Source organism: Lithobates pipiens, unplaced genomic scaffold (assembly GCF_037356315.1).
Source record: "Lithobates pipiens isolate NorthernLeopardFrog02 unplaced genomic scaffold, aLitPip1_a1.2 Scaffold_3, whole genome shotgun sequence".
NCBI classification, from domain to species: Eukaryota; Metazoa; Chordata; class Amphibia; order Anura; family Ranidae; genus Lithobates; species Lithobates pipiens.
Window position 1 is genome coordinate 45,259,737 of NW_027507790.1, and position 21,725 is coordinate 45,281,461.

The following is a 21,725-nucleotide window of genomic DNA, read 5'->3' on the forward strand; positions in this document are numbered from 1 at the left end:
TGAGCTGTCCCTCCTGCTCCTGACCTTGGCTGGGCTTCTGCTCAAAGGGGTGGACACCTGTGAATTCCCCAGGGAATGTTCACCGCTAGTGTGGGCACTATCGCCAGACCGTTCTGGCGACCTGGGTGTGAGGAGCGGAGTGGAGGACGCGCCGGCGCTATCTTATCCATGCTGTCTTTGGTGGCTGCATAAAGTACACCGTTAATTTCCTGGGTCCCCTCTCAGCTCTTTTCCTCCTAGACATGTTGGCAGGCTGTGCCCAGATCAGAACGCCGCTAAAGGGGTGTAAGATGTGGCCGCTATGCTCTGTGAGCCGCTCCGTTGTCCCACTGTATACCGGAGCTCTGGATCTAAACCTCCATCTTGGCTGAGGTCAAGCCACGCCCCTCCCATTTTTTTTTAAATCATTTTTAGTGTTATCTCAGGGAATGTAAATATCCACTACGATTGCAATAGGTAGTGATAGGTACTCTTTTTTGAAAAAATTAGGGTCTATCAGACCCTAGATCTCTCTTCTGCCCTCAAAGCATCTGACCACACCAAGATCGGTGTGATAAAATGCTTTCCCAATTTTCCAATGGCGCTGTTTACATCTGGCGAAATCTAAGTCATGAAATGCTTGTAGCTTCCGGTTTCCTAGGCCATAGAGATGATTGGAGCCATTCTGGTCTCTGATCAGCTCTATGGTCAGCTTGCGGAACCACCGGCTGCATTCTCAGGTTCCCTGTTGGGACAGGAGAGCCTGAGAAAACCATGGAAGTGGGGGAGGGGGGACATTCCCTCCCACTGCTTGTAAAAGCAGTCGAGAGGCTAATTAGCCGCTAGGATTGCTTTTACATGAAAGCCGAACTCTGGCTGAAAAGAATGATACCAAGATGATTCCCAAAACAGCAGGCATCATTCTGGTATAACCACTCAAAATCCAGCAACATACCAGTACATTGCTGGAACTGGTTGGGCATATATTGTAATCTTTTTTTTCATGCAGCCTGTGGGCTGAACAAAAAAAAGATATTGATCGGTGGGTATGCCCACCATTGGAATACCTCCCTTCATCCACCCACTTCTAATGGTGGGCATACATGCACCATTTATATATACCGAAGCATGGGGCCATCCGCCCCAAAAGGTAGGAGCATATCGCCCATCCACCCCTGCTGCCCCCATGCTTCGGCATATATGCTCTTTTTTAACTGTGGTGGTGAAATCACCTCTGACAGCGCTGGAGTCATGGCTTTATTTTTCGTGGGAGCCAACGCTGTTGCTGTAAAGATAAATAAATCCGCACTGCAGCCAAATGACGTACCTGCTAAGCAAATGATGGTTAACAATAAAACAAAGTAACATTACAGTATAATAGTAGAACTTACCATACCTGCAAAGCAAATCCAAAAAAAATTGCAAAAAATAAAACATTTTTTAACGCAACCTGTGCCTAAAATATATATATGCCGAAGCATGGGGGCATACTCCTGCAAAAGGTAGGAGCAAATCGCTCCTCCACCCCTGCTGCCCCCATTCTTTGGCATATATGCTCTTTTTTTAACTGTGGTGGTGAAATCACCTCCGACAGTGCTGGAGTCATGGCTTTATGTATCGTTGGAGCAAACACAGTTACTGTCAAAATAAATAAATCCGCGCTGCAGCTAAATGGCGTACCTGAAAACAAAAAATGGTTAACAATAAAACATTGCAGAATAGAATACAGTACAAAGGAGCAGAACAATAGAGAGAGAATAGAGAGAAAGAGAGAGAGAGAACAATAAAACGACAACTATTTTTGATTTTTTGATTTTATAATTTTTTAGTTTTTTTTTTTTACACTTTTTATGTAACTAAGAGTTCTAACTGTTGTAATGGTTCCAGTGGTTTGGGTCTCTCAAAATACGATGGCATCTTGGAAGACCCTGCGAACGTGTGCCTAGTCTGTGCAATGCTGTACCCTACTCTAAAACTTAACTAGTGAATGGTAGCGTTCAAAACATTCACCAATGCAAAGACCAGGATTGTCAGGACAGCGGGGACAATAATGATGGGTGACATGCCTACATCCGCGCTTTCTGCAGACACAACATTTACTTTGGGGGGCTCGTTGGGTAGGGGTACGTGGGAGGACATAAGGATAATGCCTCTCATGCAGCCGGCTTACTGCATTTGGTTGGGGAAGGTAAGGTGGAGCACCGTCTGGATACAGAAGGGCTCTGACGATATCTTCCTGGAATTTAAGGAAGGATCCAGTCCGTCCTGAAGCTCTGTGTAGCACATGAGCGTTCAGCATAGCCAATTGAAATAAATAAACAGACACTTTTTTGTACCAGCACCTGGCCTTACGGGCAACTAGGAAAACATTCTTATTATCCCTCCACTTCATAGCGAGCAAGTTATTTCACTTGAAGCAGGCTCTCTCCCCCAGCCTAAGACGAGAATCTATAAGCCGCTGGGTATTAGGTCGCACAATGCCACATGCTCCAATCTGCTGATCAAACAAATGACTAAACAGTGGCACGCTCGTGTAATAATTGTCCACATACAAATGGTACCCCTTTCCGAATAAGGGTGACACCAAGTCCCACACAATCTTGCCAGCGCTTTCTATGCAGTCAGGGCAGTTCTCCGGCTCTATGTGACTACCTTTGCCCTCATAAACCATAAAACTACATGTATAGCCTGTGGCCCTGTCACAGAGCTTATACATCTTGACCCCGTATCTGGAACGCTTGTTGGGAATGTACTGTTTGAATGACAAGTGGCCAAAAAACGTAATCAGGGACTCATCAACGCATACAACTTGATGGGAAGTAAACAAGTCTGCAAAACGTTGGTTTAAGTGGTTTATGAGGGGCCGAATTTTGTAGAGCCGATCGTATGCAGGGTCTCCACGGGGACGACAGAGTTCATTGTCATTGTCGAAGTGCATGAACCGCAAAATCTGCTTGTATCGTGCCCTGGCCATGGAAGCAGAGAACACGTGCATATGGTGAATTAGGTCAGTGGACCAATATGACTGCAACTCACTCTTTTTGGTTATGCCCATGTTGAGGGAAAGGCCCAGAAAGATCTTAAATTTGGAAACCGTAATTGGTTTCCATTGTCTGGCAAGGGAGGACTGGAGAATAGTGGCAATGTATTGACCAGCATTCAAATTGCTTTGGTCTACAATAGATCTATAGAGATCTTCAGTGAAAAACAGCAAATAAAAATCAAGTGGCACAAAATCAACTGTTTCCACGTGAATGCCGGGTTGGCCAGTGAATGGGGGAAGTACGGGTTCTGCAGTGGTGGGTTCCCAATTAGGATTGGCAAATTCTGCAGGAAGGGCACTATGGGCACGACGGGCCTGTCTTTGTCTTCTTGGTGGCAGCGGGACACTACTTGTGCTTGCCACCTCGCCAGCTTGAGCTGCACTTATGGGACTCACCACATCACCATGTGCTACTGCAGTGCTGGTTGTATGACCAGGGTATACTAGGCCGCTGGTGCTTGCCAGTTCACCAGAAGGAACAGCGGCACTAGTACTTCTCTGCTCCATACGAGGGACCTGCGGATCTTGCACATCAACAACAGAAGAAGTTCGGGGTCTGGTACGCCTGACCTTAGCAGGGACCACATCTCCGTCGTCAGAGCTATTTGTCATGGGGCCGCTGTCCTCTACAGGATAGTATTCTGAGCCTGAATCTGACAGATGAGTGACTTCCTCTTCACTATCTGTCATGCTCATAAACAAGTAGGCCTCTTCACTAGTGTACCTTCGATTTGCCATTTTAAACTCTAAATTTTGTGGTACGCTAGTGAGACTCACAGGTAAAAATGCACCTAGGCTGTCAGCGACTGTATCAAAACGCTACCAAAAAAACTGTTAGCGATCGCAGGGATCAGGCCTGACTCTGCGAACACTGCAGTTATGTGTTTAGTGTTTTGTAAGTGACAGTTATTGATCGATACTGCACTTGGGTGGGCTGGGCTAGGCTGGGCGGAGGGGCTAAACGCAGGTGCTAGCAGGTGTCTGGGCTGATCTCACTAACCTAAACTGGTGGGGTCGCTAGTATAGATTTGATCAGATCAGATATTGATCTGTTCAGATACTATACTACTAAGGGAGGTGTATGCTTTGCGCGAGGGTGTTAGCGGTACTGGCACTAACCTGATGCTGTCTGGGGCGACGCAGACCCTATCTGACCCGAAAACCTAACTTATATCACCTGCCGGGTGATCAGGAGGTTAAACCTTTATTAGGTAATAAATGGCGGGTGCCCTGAAACTATAAAAAAATAACTAACTAACCAGTATCACCCGTAACAGTTATATGGTGATCACTGGTGAAAGGGTTAACTAGGGGGCAATCAGGGGGTTAAAACCTTTATGCGGTAGTATATGGGGGTCCCTGACGCTATAAAAAGTCCGCCGTACTTTTGAAGTGAACGGACTTTTCCCGCCCGGAGAAAAGTCCACTCATTTGGAGCGCGTCTCCAGGTAGCCGGGGCCAGCGAAGGAGGCATCGCTGGCCCCGTCCCCTGGTATGGACTTAAAGGGGAACCCCTACGCCGAAAAATCACCGTGGGAGTCCCCCCTTGGTCCATATCAGACCCTTATCTGAGCACGCTACCCGGCTGGCCAGGAAAGGGGGTGGGGACGAGCGAGCGCCCCCCCCCCTCCTGAGCCGTACCAGGCCGCGTGCCCTCAACATGGGGGGTGAACAGAAGAACAGAAGATGGTGACAGCGGTGACAGAAGACCAGGCCACCGCTTGTAAAAGAGCTAGAAGAAGGCGCGGTGGCCCGGCAAGAAGAACCGAAGAAGGGGACAAGACCCCCGAAGTCGGAAGAAGAGGGCGGCGGCGAAGACGGAGAGAAGACCCCCGTGTGGTGTGTTTTTTTTTACAGGTGAATGGGTAGGGGTACATTGTACCCCATACTCATTCACATAGGGTGGGGGGGCGGTATCCGTGGGCTCCTTTATTAAAGGGGGCTCCCGGATTCCGATAAGCCCCCCGCTCGCAGACCCCGACAACCAACGGCCAGGGTTGTCGGGAAGAGGCCCTTGTCCTCATCAACATGGGGAAAAGGTGCTTTGGGGTGGTGGGGCCGCGTGGCCCCCCTTCCCCAAGGCACCCCCCATGGTGAGGGAACGCGGCCTAGTACGGCTCAGTAGGGGGGGCACTCGCTCGTCCGCACCCTCTTTTCTGGCCGGTCGGGTAGCGTGCTCGGATAAGGGTCTGATATGGACCTAGGGGGACCCCACGCCGATTTTTCGGCATAGGGGTTCCCCTTTAAGTCCATACCAGGTGACGGGGCCAGCGACGGCTTCTTCCCTGGCCCACGGCTTGTGCACGTGTGTGGGCAAGTCCGTTTATTTCAAAAGTACAGCGGATAGTCCGGCGGACTTAGTACGTCGTATTAGTCCGCTGAAAAAGTGCTGTGTGTGGGCAAGTAGCTCGTTCGGAAAGTCCGGCGGACAGTCCGGCGGAAAGTCCGCCAGACTAAGTCCGCCGGATAGTCTGCTATGTGTGTACGCGGCATTAGTGACACTGGCTACGGGGGGTGATCACAGAGTTAAACCTTTATTGGGGGTTAGGGGGGTACCCTAGACCTAAAGGGGGCTAACCCTAACTGCCCTAACAGTTATTGCAGTCACAAATGTCAACAATGCAATAATCAAAAAAAAAAAAACTGCAATTGGTGTCACTGTGGCTGAGGGTGCAGGGGGGTGACTGGGGGGGTTATGGGGGGTGAAAAGTGTGCCTGGCATGTTCTGCCGTAAAGTGTAGTGTTTGGTGCAACTCACTGATCCTCGCTCCTCGGCGCCTGAACGAAAAAGACCGACACAAGGAGAGATTGCATCACTTCCTCTGCCTGTGTTTATATTACAGGAGGAAGTGATGCAGAGGAAGCATTTCATTCGTCAGGAGCGATCATCGCGAGGGGGTGGCCATGAATGAATGGCCTCCCCCTCATCTCGGATCACTCCTGAACAGATTCCGACTGCTGCAGGCACCGGGGGGTGCCCGATCAGGCCCCCCTCCCGCGGGAAGGCATTGATGTACCTGTACGACAATATGCCTGCCCATGCCATTCTGCCGATGTACATCAACGTGCGGCGGTTGGCAACTAGCACAAATGAGAGTTCCACAGGCACACATCAACCTAAGGCTCCTGTATACTGTAGATGCTGACTTTTAATATTAGGACACTTACCTGTCCAGGGATACCACGATGTTGGATCCCCAGCCAATTTTTCAGTTGGCTCTCGGGTACCACCATTACTTTTAAGAGAAACTGTCAGTGAAGCATTGACAACTGGCTCCCTACTGCACATGCATGAAGCGCACTGTGCTTTGTGAATGGCCCGGCGGCAGGGGCCAAAATTCTGGGGGACTTTGCAGGGTGAAGCCCCCCGGGGAGTGGGAGTGGGTACCTGTCAAAACAGGTATCCGCTCCCCCCGAAAGGTATCAAATGTAGCAGCAGAGGGAGGGAGGAAGGAAACAAGCAAAGCTTCCCCATTTGGGTGGAGCTCCGCTTTAACTGCATACCGTGTATGCACCTGCTATGTATTATTGTTCAAATAGGAAAGGAAATGTCGTGCTCTCAATGCATACCAAAACACAATAAGGCTACATTCACACCAGATGGCCATACACCATGCAGTCTGATTATATATTGTCTATTTAGTGAGAAGGGTGATCACTGATTGATTCCATCTGATTTAAATGTGCACCTTGTAGTGGGTGTGTACTAATGAGGTCAGCTGGTCAACTCCTTTCTGTGTCATGACCTAAAGTCTGACCAGGAAGAAAGACATTACAAATGGATAAGTCTGGAAACATGGATGAGCAAAAGAAAAGTAAGTGACTGTAGATTTAATGGAAAGCTTTGATATTTTTGCAAAAAAAGTCCATGAATGCTATATCGGTGCATATGGGAGCTGGAATTTAGAAAAAAATCCTTTAACCACTTTCAGACCGGACCAATTTGCTGGTCAAAGACCAGACCACTTTTTGCGATTCGGCACTGCGTCGCTTAAACTGACAATTGCGCGGTCGTGCGACGTGGCTCCCAAACAAAATTGACGTCCTTTTTTTCCCACAAATAGAGCTTTCTTTTGGTGGTATTTGATCACCCCTGCGGTTTTTATTTTTTGTGCTATAAACAAAAATAGAGCGACAATTTTGAAAAAAACGCATTATTTTTTACTTTTTGTTATAATAAATATCCCCCAAAAATATATAAAAAAACATTTTTTTCCCTCAATTTAGGCCGATACGTATTCTTCTACATATTTTTGGTAAAAAAATCGCAATAAGCGATTATTGATTGGTTTGCGCAAAAGTTATAGCGTTTACAAAATAGGGATAGTTTTATAGCATTTTTATTAATAATTTTTTATTATTTTTTTTTTTTACTAGTAATGGCGGCGATCAGCGATTTTTATTGTGACTGCGACATTGTCGGGGACCCATCGGACATTTTTGACACATTTTTGGGACCATTGTCATTTATACAGTAATCACTGCTATATAAATGCAGTGATTCCTGTATAAATGACACTGGCAGTGAAAGGGTTAACCAGTGGGTGGCAGTGTAGGGGTTAAGTGTTCCTAGGGGTGTGTTACTAACTGTGGGGGGGGGGTTGGGCTTTCATTTAGTGTACACTGATCTCTGCTCCAATCACATGGAGCAGAGATCAGCGTCACTAGTTGCTAGGCAGAATGGAAAAATGTTATTTACACAGCATTTCCTCCATTCGGCCGCTCCGTGAGACGATCGCGGGGATGCCCGCGGTGATCGAGTCCGCGGGTCCCGCGGCCGGACTCACGGGGGTCCCGACCAGCGCGGGAGCGCGCCGCCGGCGGCGCGCTCCCGATGGCAGGGCGGCATCGAATATTGGACGTACCTGTACGCCAATATGCCTGCCCTTGCCATTCTGTCGACGTACATCATCGTGCGCTGGTCGGGAAGTGGTTAAGACAGAACTAATGGCGGGGTTTATTAAAACCAATGCACTCCAAATCTGGTGCAGCTGTGTATGGTAGCCAATCAGCTTTTAACGCCACTTGTTTAATGAAGCATTTGCAATAAAACATGGAAGCTGTTTGGTTTCTATGCAGAACAGCACCAGATTTTGCACCATGCAGTTTTAGTAAATAACGCTCTTATGCCGCGTACACACGAGAGGACTTATGTCCGACAGACCTCCAAAGGAGTTCCGCCGGAGTTCCGACGGAGTTCTGGCGGAGTTCTGGCGGACTTTTCGACCGAACGGACTTGGACACACACCATCACACCAAACTCCGACGGAGTCGAACGTGATGACGTACGACTGGATTCGAATAAGGAAGTTCATAGCCAGTAGCCAATAGCTGCCCTAGCGTTGGTTTTAGTCCGTCGGAGTAGCATACACACGAGCGGATTTTTCGAAGGGGACCGGGTCCGGCGGAGTTCCGTCGGGAAAATTTGAAGCATGCTTCATTTCTAAAGTCCGTCAGACTTTAGCAAAGCTAAAGTCCGTTGCAGCCCACACATGATCGGATAGTCTGACGGACTCGGTCCTTCGGACTTTGGATGTTGAAAAGTCCGCTCGTGTGTATGGGGCATTAGAGTACTTAAGTGATAATATAGATGAAAAACAAGCATTTTCTTATTTAGCACATATAATGGTCATATAAGTAGATTTATATAGTAGGTGGAGGCTGCTGACAACAAATGACTCTGAGACACTTTGCATAGAAAGGTGTGGTTTATATACAGAATATAACTATGAGAATGGGAAGATTCAACTAAACTCTGTTCTGTCAAAGTGATTCCTCATCACCATGATCATGTTCTGGACTGTCTTCACTTTCATCACTTATTTTTCATGTAATTCATGTTTTATACTTTATTAACATTACTGAATATAAACACACTAAGATTTATTTTCTACTATCAAAATTCTCTCATTTATGTTTCAGATACTGTGGCTCAGTTTACTGTCATCCAGGAAGCAATAATAACGGTGTCTCTTGGTGGTAATGTCATTTTGTCCTGTGGTCGTAGTGGTGGCTCGGTAGCTGGTAGTAACTACCCAGTCTGGGTATATCAGGCACCTGGGAGTGCTCCTAAAGGTTTAACAAGTAGTGATGGAAGTAATCATAATATAAAACCACCAGGAACCTCTGAACGTTTTACTGGATCCATCCAAGGAGGCTCAAGTGTTTTGTCTATCAGTAATGTACAGGATGCAGATGACGGGAATTATTACTGTGCTCTATGGACTGGTAGTGCGTACACAGTGCTACAAATTCACACACAGTGAGACATTAATATATACTTCCCCTTTTGGTCCTTCTACATTGTAAAAATAGTTTAATATGGGCCATGAGCGTCCGCAGAACCTTTTTTGGAGGGGCATAATTTTAGGTCACCCATGCTCCGCTCCTTTTTGACAATGCCATGAAGTGGAGGGGCTTAGTCATTATCACATAAAGCGCAGGCATGTGCCCATCAAATTTGGCCTGTACAGGACGGGGGGGGGGGGACAGTATGTGTGTGTATATAGGGGGTGGATGTATTAGTATACACAGGAAGGAGGGTGGGTGTATATAGCTGTATTCAGGACAGATGATGTATATCTGCAGTCAGTGATGATGGAAGAAGGTCTCTATATACAGGAAGGAAGGTGGGTATATACATCTACCTGTATATAGAGACCTTCTCCATCATCACTGACTGCAGATATATATCATCTGTCCTGTATACAGCTATATATACATACAGTATATCTGCAGTCAGTGATGATGGAAGAATACAAGAAGGAAGATGGATGTTGGGTAGATAAGGGTCAGAGTGATGTCCATCAGCTGGATATATAAGGTGGTCTAGGGGGTGATGTAGGCTGGCGGGAGTAAGGGGCTGAGATGTAGTCAGATAGTGATGTTTATAATTAAAAAAAATATAAAAAATATTGTGCACTTCTACTAATATATACAACAATACATAATACAAAATTGGTATGTAAAGAAAACATCCTCCTGTTATAAGATGTAAATATCTATATAATCCAACCCCTAGCACTTTATGTATGTCCACATAATGTGAAATTTATTTATGACAATTCATGTAACCCTGTGTTATCCAAGCTCTGAGTCTGCACCATCGGAAGTGTAAACTCACCACATAAACACAGTCAGCGTTACATGAATGGTCATAAATTACCTTCACTTTATCTGTACAGAGTGGTTGGGGGATGTTTATATGGATAGGGCTGTGTGCCAGTTTGGGAGATATCTGCTGCACTCGGCTGTCTCTTCATTCTCCTCATCTTCTTATCAATGATCGCAATACCTACAAGACAAATCCTACAGAAATGTTGTCAGCTTTTCTTCCAAGGAGACTTTACTCAGTAAAACACTGAACTCCCCTCCTCCCTGTAGTGTGAGCAGACATCCCGACCAGCAGTAGCTACAGGGAGCTCCGCCCCCTCAGCACACTGCACTGGTGATTGGTGGAGGGGGGGTGATTGGTGGAGGGGGGGTGATTGGTGGAGGGGGGGTTAGTCAGATCTCACAGTGCAGGAGACGGAGGGAGAGAAGAGCTTTGGAGGTTCAAAATACATACACCGCTGGCACAGGTTATGTATTTAGAAGCTGCTGTCCCCACAGTGGCAACTGTACCCCCCCATCCACTTACTCTGGGTCCTCAGTCCGCCCCTGATCAGAATGAAGGAGACCGGCTCCAATCGGCTAGATGTTCTGCTGTGATAAGCTGCCAACACTTGTCACAGAAGAGCTTCATTGCCACGCCAGTCCTCAGAGGATATGCGGGGAAAGTACCCAAAGCAGCAGTTCCCACTTGGGCCCCTAGGGACACGGGAGCCCCTTACAATTGCATGGGCTGTACCTTCCAGCGGGGGGGGTCGCTCGCCCCCCCCCCCCCCCCCCCCTGCCACTACCTGCGGACGCCCATAAATATGGCATAAGCTTTCAAATGGATGATTTACTCTTTGTATGCTGTAGAAAAGTCTGTGTGCTGAGATAAATGTGATGAGGATGGCAGGCAGGAAGCAAGAGCCCTTCTTCAAGGAAACTTTTAGGTTGTATGAACTCAGATGACAATAGAAAAGAACACACTGCCCAAAGGGCTTGGAGAGTGCTGCTCACCCCGAACAAACAAAAAAAATGGAACAAATTCCCCCACAAAGGGGTTTTTAGGCAGCAAGACAATAAATGTATAACGGTATGATATAAAAGATTTCCAATATTTATTAATGTAGAAAAATATAGCACATAGGTTAAAACATGAGCTCCACTGAACAATTAAGAGAAAATTAAATTCAAAACAATAATACAAGGAATATATTAAAAATAATAACAATGAATGTGCAATAGCAGACACGACTATTCCTAACACTGTACAGATACGACAACAGTGAAGATATAGTCCTAAAGCGTTTCAACCCACCAAGGGGTCTTCTTCAGAGGAATGGTCTGCTATAAAACAAAAATGTAGTAAATATATACATCAAATAATGCTTATCTATAATAGTGGTACCTAATAATTTAATATGATTACCCGATAATGCACATCCAAAGAGATGGAAGAAATAATTCCAGTGGAGTTCCCTTTTAAAACGACCGCCTCAATTTCCCCCCACATATAGGGAGTCCCCAGGTCCACAATGTCGCCAAGTACCGAGGGAGGAGGTTAGGGTCCAATGCTGTGGCTTACAAGAGGTCACACTAATCCCTCACCCTCTATACAATAGGGAGTGGGTGCGGACGTTGGCGGCCGGAAGGTGGGGCAGATCACACCTGCAGCAAAATTCCATATAAGTATAGGGTTAATGATATGCACTTAAAAATTCAATAAGTGGATATCTACAAGGCATGAGCCTATTGTCATCCCAGTCTATCTGTGTTTGTGAATAATACACACACCCAGATATTTTAGATATATATATCTAAATACGTTTTAGGGTAATGATTGGGATGCTTTGATGTTAGGCTATAGTGATGGTCGAACAGTTCGCCCGGCGATCGTTTTGCGGCAAATTTCGGCTGTTCACGATTCGCCCGATCGGCGGACTATTGCCGCCGTTCGCCCGGCGGACTTCAGTGTTTTCTGTGTAAAAGAACTTTGACCTATGATGACACATCCATCATGGGTACAGGACAGCCAATTGAGACATTACAGCACATGGACACTTGGACATTCCCCCTAACCTATAAATACACCCGATCCGGCGGCCATTTTACATTCTTTCTTCTGTCACTATAGGGAGAGGTTGCTGTGTGGAGCAGGGAGAGATTCCAGTGACCCAAATCGCGAGCTATTTGGTACACAAAAGTTATTTTCAGGACTGGTATAGGTGTTAGGTGTATATAGGTTTGCTGTGCTACTGATTGTTGCAGCATCCTGAGTGTCTTTTGTCAGTTTAGAGAAAGGGACACGACGGTGTGTGCTGCAGGGAGAGTCAGTTTAGTCATCATCATTAGCTGTTACTATCAGGTCCACAAAAGTGCTATTCCAGTTATTGTTCCAGTAGCCTCTGTTTTGTCAGTTTATATAGGGACAGGCAGGAAGCAGTGTCTCAGGCAGTGAGGGTCAGTTTAATCAGTAGCTGTTACTATTAGTTCCACAAAGGTTCTTTTCAGGACTGGTATCAGTGGTATGGTACTAGGCTTGTACACGTATAATATTCTTTCTTCCAATTATAGAAAGAATATTATACTTGACTGCTGCAGTTTGCTAATCATTCACAACCCACTTGTTCCACAAACCTCCTTATAAGGACTGTTAACTTGGTCTGTCTAGGGTGCTACAGTACATAGGGTTAAGTGAGGTACAGTCTGCTACTCTATAAGGACTGGTATAGGTCCACAATACATAGGGTTGAGGTGCACTACTACTGACCGCTGCCCTATACTGCAGCAGTCCTTCATCGGTATAGGGACTGACGTACAGTCTGCTAATCACTCACACACAACCTACTTGGTCCACAAAAGTCCTTATAAGGACTGGTAAGGTATAGGGTGCTACAGTACATAGGGTTGAGTGAGATAGTCTGCCATTATATAAGGACTGGTATCGGTCCACAATACATAGGGTTGAGGTGCACTACTGCTGACCGCTGACCTATACTGCAGCAGTCCTTCATCGGTATAGGGACTGACGTACAGTCTGCTAATCACTCACACACAACCTACTTGGTCCACAAAAGTCCTTATAAGGATTTGTAAGCTATAGGGTGCTACAGTACATAGGGTTGAGTGAGGTACAGTCTGCTACTCTATAAGGACTGGTATAGGTCCACAATACATAGGGTTGAGGTGCACTACTGCTGACCGCTGCCCTATACTGCAGCAGTCCATCGGTATAGGGACTGACGTACAGTCTGCTAATCACTCACACACAACCTACTTGGTCCACAAAAGTCCTTATAAGGACTGGTAAGGTATAGGGTACTACAGTACATAGGGTTGAGTGAGGTACAGTCTGTTACTCTATAAGGACTGGTATAGGTCCACAATACATAGGGTTGAGGTGCACTACTGTTGATCGCTGCCCTATACTGCAGCAGTCCTTCATTGGTATAGGGACTGACGTACAGTCTGCTAATCACTCACACACAACCTACTTGGTCCACAAAAGTCCTTATAAGGACTGGTAAGGTATAGGGTACTACAGTACATAGGGTTGAGGTGCACTACTGCTGACCGCTGCCCTATACTGCAGCAGTCCTTCAGGGTCATTTAAAAAATGACAGGCAGAGGAAGAGGCAGGCCCTTCCGCAGGGGTGGTAGGGGTAGGGCAGGAGAAACAGGCTTGAGCTAAAGTGGGAAGTTGCAGAAGGTGCGTTCAATTACTTTAAAGGACGCACCAGACTTGGTTGAGTGGCTCGCTCAGCCTTACTCTTCTGCACCCTCCTCATCCTCTCGATCTACACCCTCTTCTTCACTCTCTGCTATGTGCACCCCCAAAGACACTACCACCAACAACACCACCAACACCACCACCACATACCTTCCGCTTGAGTCACAGGAATTTCCGATCCATATCAAGAGGACATTTCTGATGCGCAGCCACTCTTGGTATTGGATCAGGAAGAGGAGGTAGCAACAACCGCTACTCAGCAGTCTGACGACAGTACCCAGATCAGCCCAAGGAGGAGGTTGGTCCCCGGTGTTGCTGCCTACTCCGAGATCTCTACTTATAGCGGTGGGGAAAGTGACGTTGATGATGACATGTCTAGTGATGTCACGTGGGTGCCCACAAGAGAGGAAGAGGGGAGTTCAGAGGGAGATATGGACCAGCAGATAGGGAGGAGAAGCAGGAATAACTTACATTGCACAGGAGGGCCAAAGCAGACTGCAAATGTATCAGAAGCGAGTCATCGACCATGTACGGTCACATCTGGCGCTCCCAGGACACCGGCACATGGCTCCGCAGTGTGGGCTTTTTTTAACGTGTCCGCAGCAGGCAATAGCGTTGCCATCTGCAATCTTTGCAGTCAACGCATTAGTCGCGGTAAGCCCAACACTCACCTAGGGACGACCGCCTTAAGAAGGCACATGAGCAGCCATCACCGAGCCGAGTGGGAGCAACGGAACACACAAAGCCACACTGCAGGCTCTCACCGTCCAGCCTCGTCTTCTACTTCTCCTTCTCCTCTCTCCTCACAATTGTCCTCCACTCCACCTTCCATCACGCCAAGCTCACATTTTTCTGCAAAAAGGCAGGCTTCCGTGGGGCTAATGTTTGAGCGTAAAAAAATGATGACGCCGGATAACCCTCTTGCCCAATGGTTGACGGCTGGCTTGTCAGAACTCATAGCCCACCAACTACTGCCATATAAACTGGTGGACTCGGAGGCCTTTCGCAAATTTGTGGCCATTGGAACACCACAATGGAAGGTCCCAGGAAGGAAGTATTTCTCAGAGAAGGGCATCCCAGAGCTATATGGCCATGTTCAGCGGCAAGTGAATGTATCTCTGGCACACAGTGTCGGTGCCAAGATACATCTGACCACAGACATGTGGTCTAGCAAACACGGGCAGGGAAGATATATCACTTTTACTGCCCACTGGGTGAACCTTCTGACGGCCGTCAAGCATGTAACCCGTGGCACCCGTGTAGATTTGGTTTTACCGCCACGGATTGCATGCAGGGCTGACTCTTCTTCTCCTCCTCCTCCTACTCCATCCTCCTCCCTCTCCTCCTCAGCTGACTCCTCCTTTTCCGCTGCTAGCGTCTCTTCCGCTGTGCCACCCAAGCTCCCCAGAACCTATTCAACATGCCAGGTGAGACGTTGCCATGCCGTGCTGCGTCTGTTGTGCCTGGAAGCTAAGAGCCACACTGGCCTGGCACTCCTTTCAGCTTTGCGTTCACAGGCAGATCAGTGGCTAACACCGCTCAATTTGACAGTTGGTAAAGTGGTGTGTGACAACGGTGCCAATCTGCTTAGCGCATTGAAACAGGGCAAAATCACGCACGTGCCATGCATGGCACACGTCTTAAACTTGGTCGTGCAGCGATTCGTTGTCAAATACCCTGGGGTCCAGGACATCTTGCGGCAGGCAAGGAATCTCGGGCCATTTCAGAAGATCTTACACGGCCATGGCTCGCCTTGCTGACATTCAGCGGCGACACAATCTGCCGGTCAGACGTCTTATTTGCGATTGCCCGACGCAATGGAACTCAACCTTCTATATGCTTGATAGGCTGCTCCAGCAGAAACATGCAGTTAACGTCTACCTGTATGAACTCTGCGGCAGAACCGGTTCTGGGGAGCTGGGTTTTTTTTCACCGCGCCAGTGGCTGCTCATGCGCGACGCATGCAGACTTCTGCGCCCATTTGAGGAGATCACCAAACTGGTCAGTCGCAGCCATGGCGCCATCAGTGACATGGTACCTAATGCCTTCTTTATGGAGCGTGCATTGCGTCGTGTCATTGATCAAGCTGTGGAGGAGCAGGAGCGGGAAGATGAGGAAGTCGCAATGCTGGATGAATTCACAGGGGGGCTACTCTATCTGAGACAAGTCAACAACAGGAGTCTGAAGAGGAGTCAGAGGAGGATGGTGCCGGGGTGGATGAGAAGGAGCAAGAAGAGCATGCTTCAAACCTTTCTGGGATCCCTGTTGTGTGTGGATGGGGAGAGGAGAATGAAGAGGACGACATTATCCTGGATGATGAGTAGGAGCCAGGCCACCACACCGCTTCCACTTTAGTGCAAATGGGGGCCTTCATGCTCCAGTGTTTTAATAGGGACCCCCGTATAAAAAGCATAAGGGTCAAGGGCCAGTACTGGGTGGCAACGTACTTAGACCCCTGGTACAAACACAAAATGGCAGAAATGTTACCGCCGTCACAGAGGGCTGTCAGAATGCAGCACTTCCAGGCCTTGCTTCGAGAAATGCTGCATTCTGCTTTTGCGTGCGCTGGCAGAGGAGCAATTCCGCCACTCCCAGAGAAGGAGTTGCGGGTACCAATCCAACAGCGCCTGCAAGAAGAGGCCGGTTTGAAGATGTGTTGGTGACTTTGGATATGAGGTCATTCTTTCAGCCGACCCATCGACAGGTGTCATCCGGATCCAGCATCAGGGAACGCCTAGACCGTCAGGTGTCCGACTACATCGGGTTAACGGCCGATGTGGACGCTCTGAGGAGTGATGAACCCCTGGCCTACTGGGTGGGCAGGCTTGACCTCTGGCCAGAGCTTGCCCAATTTGCAATCGAACTGTTGGCTTGCCCCTCATCCAGTGTCCTGTCCGAAAGGACGTTCAGCGCAGCAGGGGGGATCGTGACCGATAAGCGTACTCGCCCAGTTCACGACAGTGTTAACTACCTCACATTTCTAAAAATGAATGAGGCATGGATCTCGGAGGAATTCAACACATGTGACCAGTAGACCATGTGCATGTCTATAAACAATTTATTTAAACGAGCACAAAGACCTTCTTTCTTCATTTGGCTCACTTCCTTGTCCAAAAAAAGCACACCGTACTATATGCCTGTACCCTCCTGTTTGAAGAGGTTGAGCGGTGTCATATTTCTACTGGGGCTGCTTATTATGAGGGGCTCCCACCATCCCTGTGCTGTGCTGACTTCCTCCTGGGGCTGCTTATTATGAGGGGCTCCCACCATCCCTGTGCTGTGCTGACTTCCTCCTGGGGCTGTACCTCTGCTGTGCATATTTTGAGGTGCTCCCACCATCCCTGTGCTATGCTCATTATGAGGGGCTCCCACCATCCCTGTGCTGTGCTGACTTCCTCCTGGGGCTGCTTATTATGAGGGGCTCCCACCATCCCTGTGCTGTGCTGACTTCCTCCTGGGGCTGCTTATTATGAGGGGCTCCCACCATCCCTGTGCTATGCTGACATCCTCCTGGGGCTGCTTATTATGAGGGGCTCCCACCATCCCTGTGCTGTGCTGACTTCCTCCTGGGACTGTACCTCTGCTGTGCATATTATGAGGGGCTCCCACCATCCCTGTGCTATGCTGACATCCTCCTGGGGCTGCTTATTATGAGGGGCTCCCACCATCCCTGTGCTATGCTGACATCCTCCTGGGGCTGCTTATTATGAGGGGCTCCCACCATCCCTGTGCTGTGCTGACTTCCTCCTGGGGCTGCTTATTATGAGGGGCTCCCACCATCCCTGTGCTGTGCTGACTTCCTCCTGGGGCTGTACCTCTGCTGTACATATTTTGAGGTGCTCCCACCATCCCTGTGCTATGCTCATTATGAGGGGCTCCCACCATCCCTGTGCTATGCTGACATCCTCCTGGGGCTGCTTATTATGAGGGGCTCCCACCATCCCTGTGCTGTGCTGACTTCCTCCTGGGGGTGTACCTCTGCTGTGCATATTTTGAGGTGCTCCCACCATCCCTGTGCTATGCTCATTATGAGGGGCTCCCACCATCCCTGTGCTATGCTGACATCCTCCTGGGGCTGCTTACGGTGCAGGTGTCATTGCTGTATGTCACGCTGCTGATGTCAGTGCTCTCTATCACGGTGCTGCTGTCAGTGCTGTATATCACGGTGCTGGTGTTAGTGCTTTATGTCACGCTGCTGATGTCAGTGCTCTCTATCACGGTGCTGTTGTCAGATCACTCTATCATGGTGCAGGTGTCATTGCTGTATGTCACGCTGCTGATGTCAGTGCTCTCTATCACGGTGCTATTTTCAGATGACTCTATCACGGTGCAGATGTCATTGCTGTATGTCACGCTGCTAGCGATCATCTCCTGCACCCTCTTCTTTGCCTACCCTGGTCCCAGACCTTCCCTCTCCTCCATTGCCTTCATGCGCTCCACAGTCCTGAATTGTCACAACATTTTCCCATATAAAAAAAGAATGCTTGTAGTTGTCGATCCCAGATTCACCTCATACATGTGTTATGTCATTGACCATGTGGTGGGACTATGTTTGCACAGCTATTAATTCTTTTGTGGCTGCAAATTTGACATGTAGGTTTGCGAAGTTCGCCTCCCATTGAAGTCAATGGGGCCCGCCGCGAACGTTACGGTTCGCGAACTATCGGCCGAGTTCGTGGTCCACGTTCGCGACACGTCCCGTCGGAAGTTCATCCATCACTATTAGGCTATGAAAATGATTTAGAGCAAAGTGACCAAATAGACGCGGAAATTACAACTTTGACCTCAAAACTTATCAGAGTGCTTGAGAAAAAATCAGCACTCTTTTGGCACACAAAATCATTTGATAGGTATAGTAAGGAAAATATTAATCCTTTGGGCCTTTGAGTCCAAATCTTTCCTAACATAGACTCGATTAGCAATGAATGTAAAATTGAATGGGAGGAAGGAATACAATAGGCAAATTGCACTTTTGGATAAAGAAATTCTTGCCTTGAAATGGCCTTTTAACCTTTTGCACAGCATACCCTGTTTGTGGATTCGCGGACGAAACTCAGAGATGACTTATCGGCCCACAACAGAAATATTCTGCGCAAGAAGGAGTCGAAATATTGGAGGGACAAACTAGCTTTCTCAGAAGGGCGGGCGTATAAATGGAATACCAACACACAATCCCAGAAGAATACTAATGGGAAGCAACATTCTATTATTAAGAATGTAGCTAAATCTAAAACTACGTCCAACTCCAATCTAAAGCCCACCCAGACACAAAAATCGCAGGGCAATATTTAAAAGGAATCGTAACAGTAGGGATTTCCCGGAATGCAATACTAAGAAACGTATCATTGATATTGATACAGTAGAGAGGCCAGATAACCAAAAGGCTCTGAATTCACATCCACATGGTATGGATATACCTGATGATCTTTCGAGCATGCACCCTGATGTTATGGCTCCTGCATGGAGAAAGAAAAGGAAAATGTAGGGCGTCGGTCTGAAACACGCCAGAAAGCTTTAAACCCAATGCGGGGACTTTCCTCACCCCTAACGAACAGGGGAGTAGGAAATCTGGACGCATATATCACACGGATTTCACCGAATCCTTCAGTGTGATTAATCTCTCGTTCTATGTACTGTCCCCAGCGGAAACTAAAGTTCTAGCACGCGGTCTAACTTTTTGTCCACAGGAAAACGCTTTTGGGGTGATCAAGGACATACAGCTTTTCGCGCGCAGGCTCCTGTTTAAGAGCCTGCATCCGAGGGGGACATACAAGGAAAATAAAAACCAACATTTTTGCTTGCACATGATTGGATGATAAAATCAGCAGAGCTTCCCCTCCATTTCAGATCTGCCCCTTAGATTTGGAGCAAATGCACGTCCAAGTGCACTTTCAAGTGCACTTGTAGTGCAAAGTGGATTTGCCTTTCATAAATAACCCTCAATGTTTCTTTTTAATCTGTGTTTCAGCCCTGAGAAATATTATTGATAAACATTGTCGGTTGCTTTTTGTTTTGACAGCTGTGAGCAGGGAACTGCTCTGCACTTGTTACATGAATTGTGGAAAAGCTGGATTAAGATCATGAAGGGAGTTGAATAGAGATTGCACTTTTTTTTTAACAATTAATAATGCAGCTCTAGCAGAAAGTTCTCATTATTAGAACTAATCAACTAATATTTTAATTCTTGATGTTGCAGTTCTCCTGTCCACTTTTTCTTTCTGTACAGTGTAGACATATTTATGTTACCCTAATGTTAATGAAATTCTGGCTCTTTCTCCAAGGTCATTATGACTAAATCTAGTTTTACCATGTCACAACACCCACATTACCCATCGTGTTTAGTTTTCCATAGACCAAAAGGTGGTAATCGTATAGCTCGCATGCAGTCAATGTCATTGGATTGGGACCTTGGATTGTGGGCTCCTTGAGAGTAGGGACCGATGTGAGCAGGGGCGGGCTGGGCCGGGGGGCAGGGTGGAAATTTCCCCCCAGGCCGGCACCTACATTATGTTTAAAACGGCCGCTGGCCGTTTGTTCATTTCTTTTTTTTTTTCGCTGTTTCCCTGTCTGCACTAAGGGCTGCTTGCCTGGCTCTGGCTGTCAGTGATACAAAGAGCAGAGGCGGCGCTGGCAGCATCCAATGCCTTCTCTGATCCGGCGCCGCCCACTGACCTGCAGGTTGAACCTGCGGAGTGATGTGCCTGATGGGAGGAGCAGGAGAACGTCAGAACGTCGTGGACTCGTGGTGCTGCTTAATTCCTCCTTCCATCTGGCCTGTGCGGCGCCAGCACCGCCCACTGTTCTCAGTCTTCATGCAGCCAGTCGTAAGGGCATAGGAGAAGTGAACGGCAGCCGTGGAGCAAAGGATTAAGGTGCTGCCTGCAAGCTGTATAACCTCTCTCTCTCCAGTGCAGCCACCCCCCCCCCCTCTCTCTCCCCCTCTCCAGTGCAGCCCCCCCCCTCTCCCTCTCCAGTGCAGCTCCCCCCTCTCTCTCTCTCCAGTGCAGCCCCCCTTCTCTCTCTCTCTCTCTCCAGTGCAGCCCCCCTTCTCTCTCTCTCTCTCTCCAGTGCAGCCCCCTCTCTCTCCAGTGCGGCCCCCCCCTGTCTCTCTCCAGTGCAGCCCCCCCCCTCTCTCTCTCCAGTGCAGCCCCCTCTCTCTCTCCAGTGCAGCCCCCCCTCTCTCTCTCCAGTGCAACCCCCCTCTCTCTCTCTCTTCAGTGCAGCCCCTCTCTCTCGCTCTCCAGTGCAGCCCCTCTCTCTCGCTCTCCGGTGCAGCCCTTCTCTCTCGCTCTCTCTCTCTCTCTCCAGTGCAGCCCCTCTCTCTCGCTCTCCGGTGCAGCCCTTCTCTCTCGCTCTCTCTCTCTCTCTCCAGTGCAACCCCCTCTCTCTCTCTCTCCAGTGCAGCCCCTCTCTCTCGCTCTCCAGTGCAGCCCCTCTCTCTCGCTCTCCGGTGCAGCCCCTCTCTCTCGCTCTCCGGTGCAGCCCCTCTCTCTCGCTCTCCAGTGCAGCCCTTCTCTCTCGCTCTCCAGTGCAGCCCTTCTCTCTCTCTCTCTCACTCCAGTGCAGCCCCTCTCTCTCTCTCTCTCTCACTCCAGTGCAGCCCCTCTCTCTCTCCAGTGCAGCCCCCCTCTCTCTCTCTCTCTCTCTCCAGTGCAGCCCCCCTTCTCTCTCTCTCTCCAGTGCAGCCCCCCTTCTCTCTCTCTCTCCAGTGCAGCCCCCTCTCTCTCCAGTGCAGCCCCCCCCTCTCTCTCTCCAGTGCAGCCCCCCCCTCTCTCTCTCCAGTGCAGCCCCCCCCTCTCTCTCTCCAGTGCAACCCCCCTCTCTCTCTCCAGTGCAACCCCCCTCTCTCTCTCTCTTCAGTGCAGCCCCTCTCGCTCGCTC

General features: G+C 48.5%; 1 protein-coding gene across 2 annotated transcripts in view; it reads left to right on the plus strand.

The window, feature by feature from the left end:
* The first annotated feature begins 8,769 nt into the window (after positions 1 to 8,769).
* Positions 8,770 to 21,725, plus strand: part of LOC143940345 (immunoglobulin lambda-1 light chain-like) — an 860,309-nt gene continuing 847,353 nt past the window's right edge. For both annotated transcript variants that reach the window (XM_077461596.1, XM_077461595.1), the window contains exons 1-2: positions 8,770 to 8,852; positions 8,945 to 9,257. In XM_077461596.1, coding sequence (XP_077317722.1) covers positions 8,807 to 8,852; positions 8,945 to 9,257 — 359 coding nt within the window. In that variant the 5' untranslated portion in view covers positions 8,770 to 8,806. The remainder of the gene's footprint in view (positions 8,853 to 8,944; positions 9,258 to 21,725) is intronic.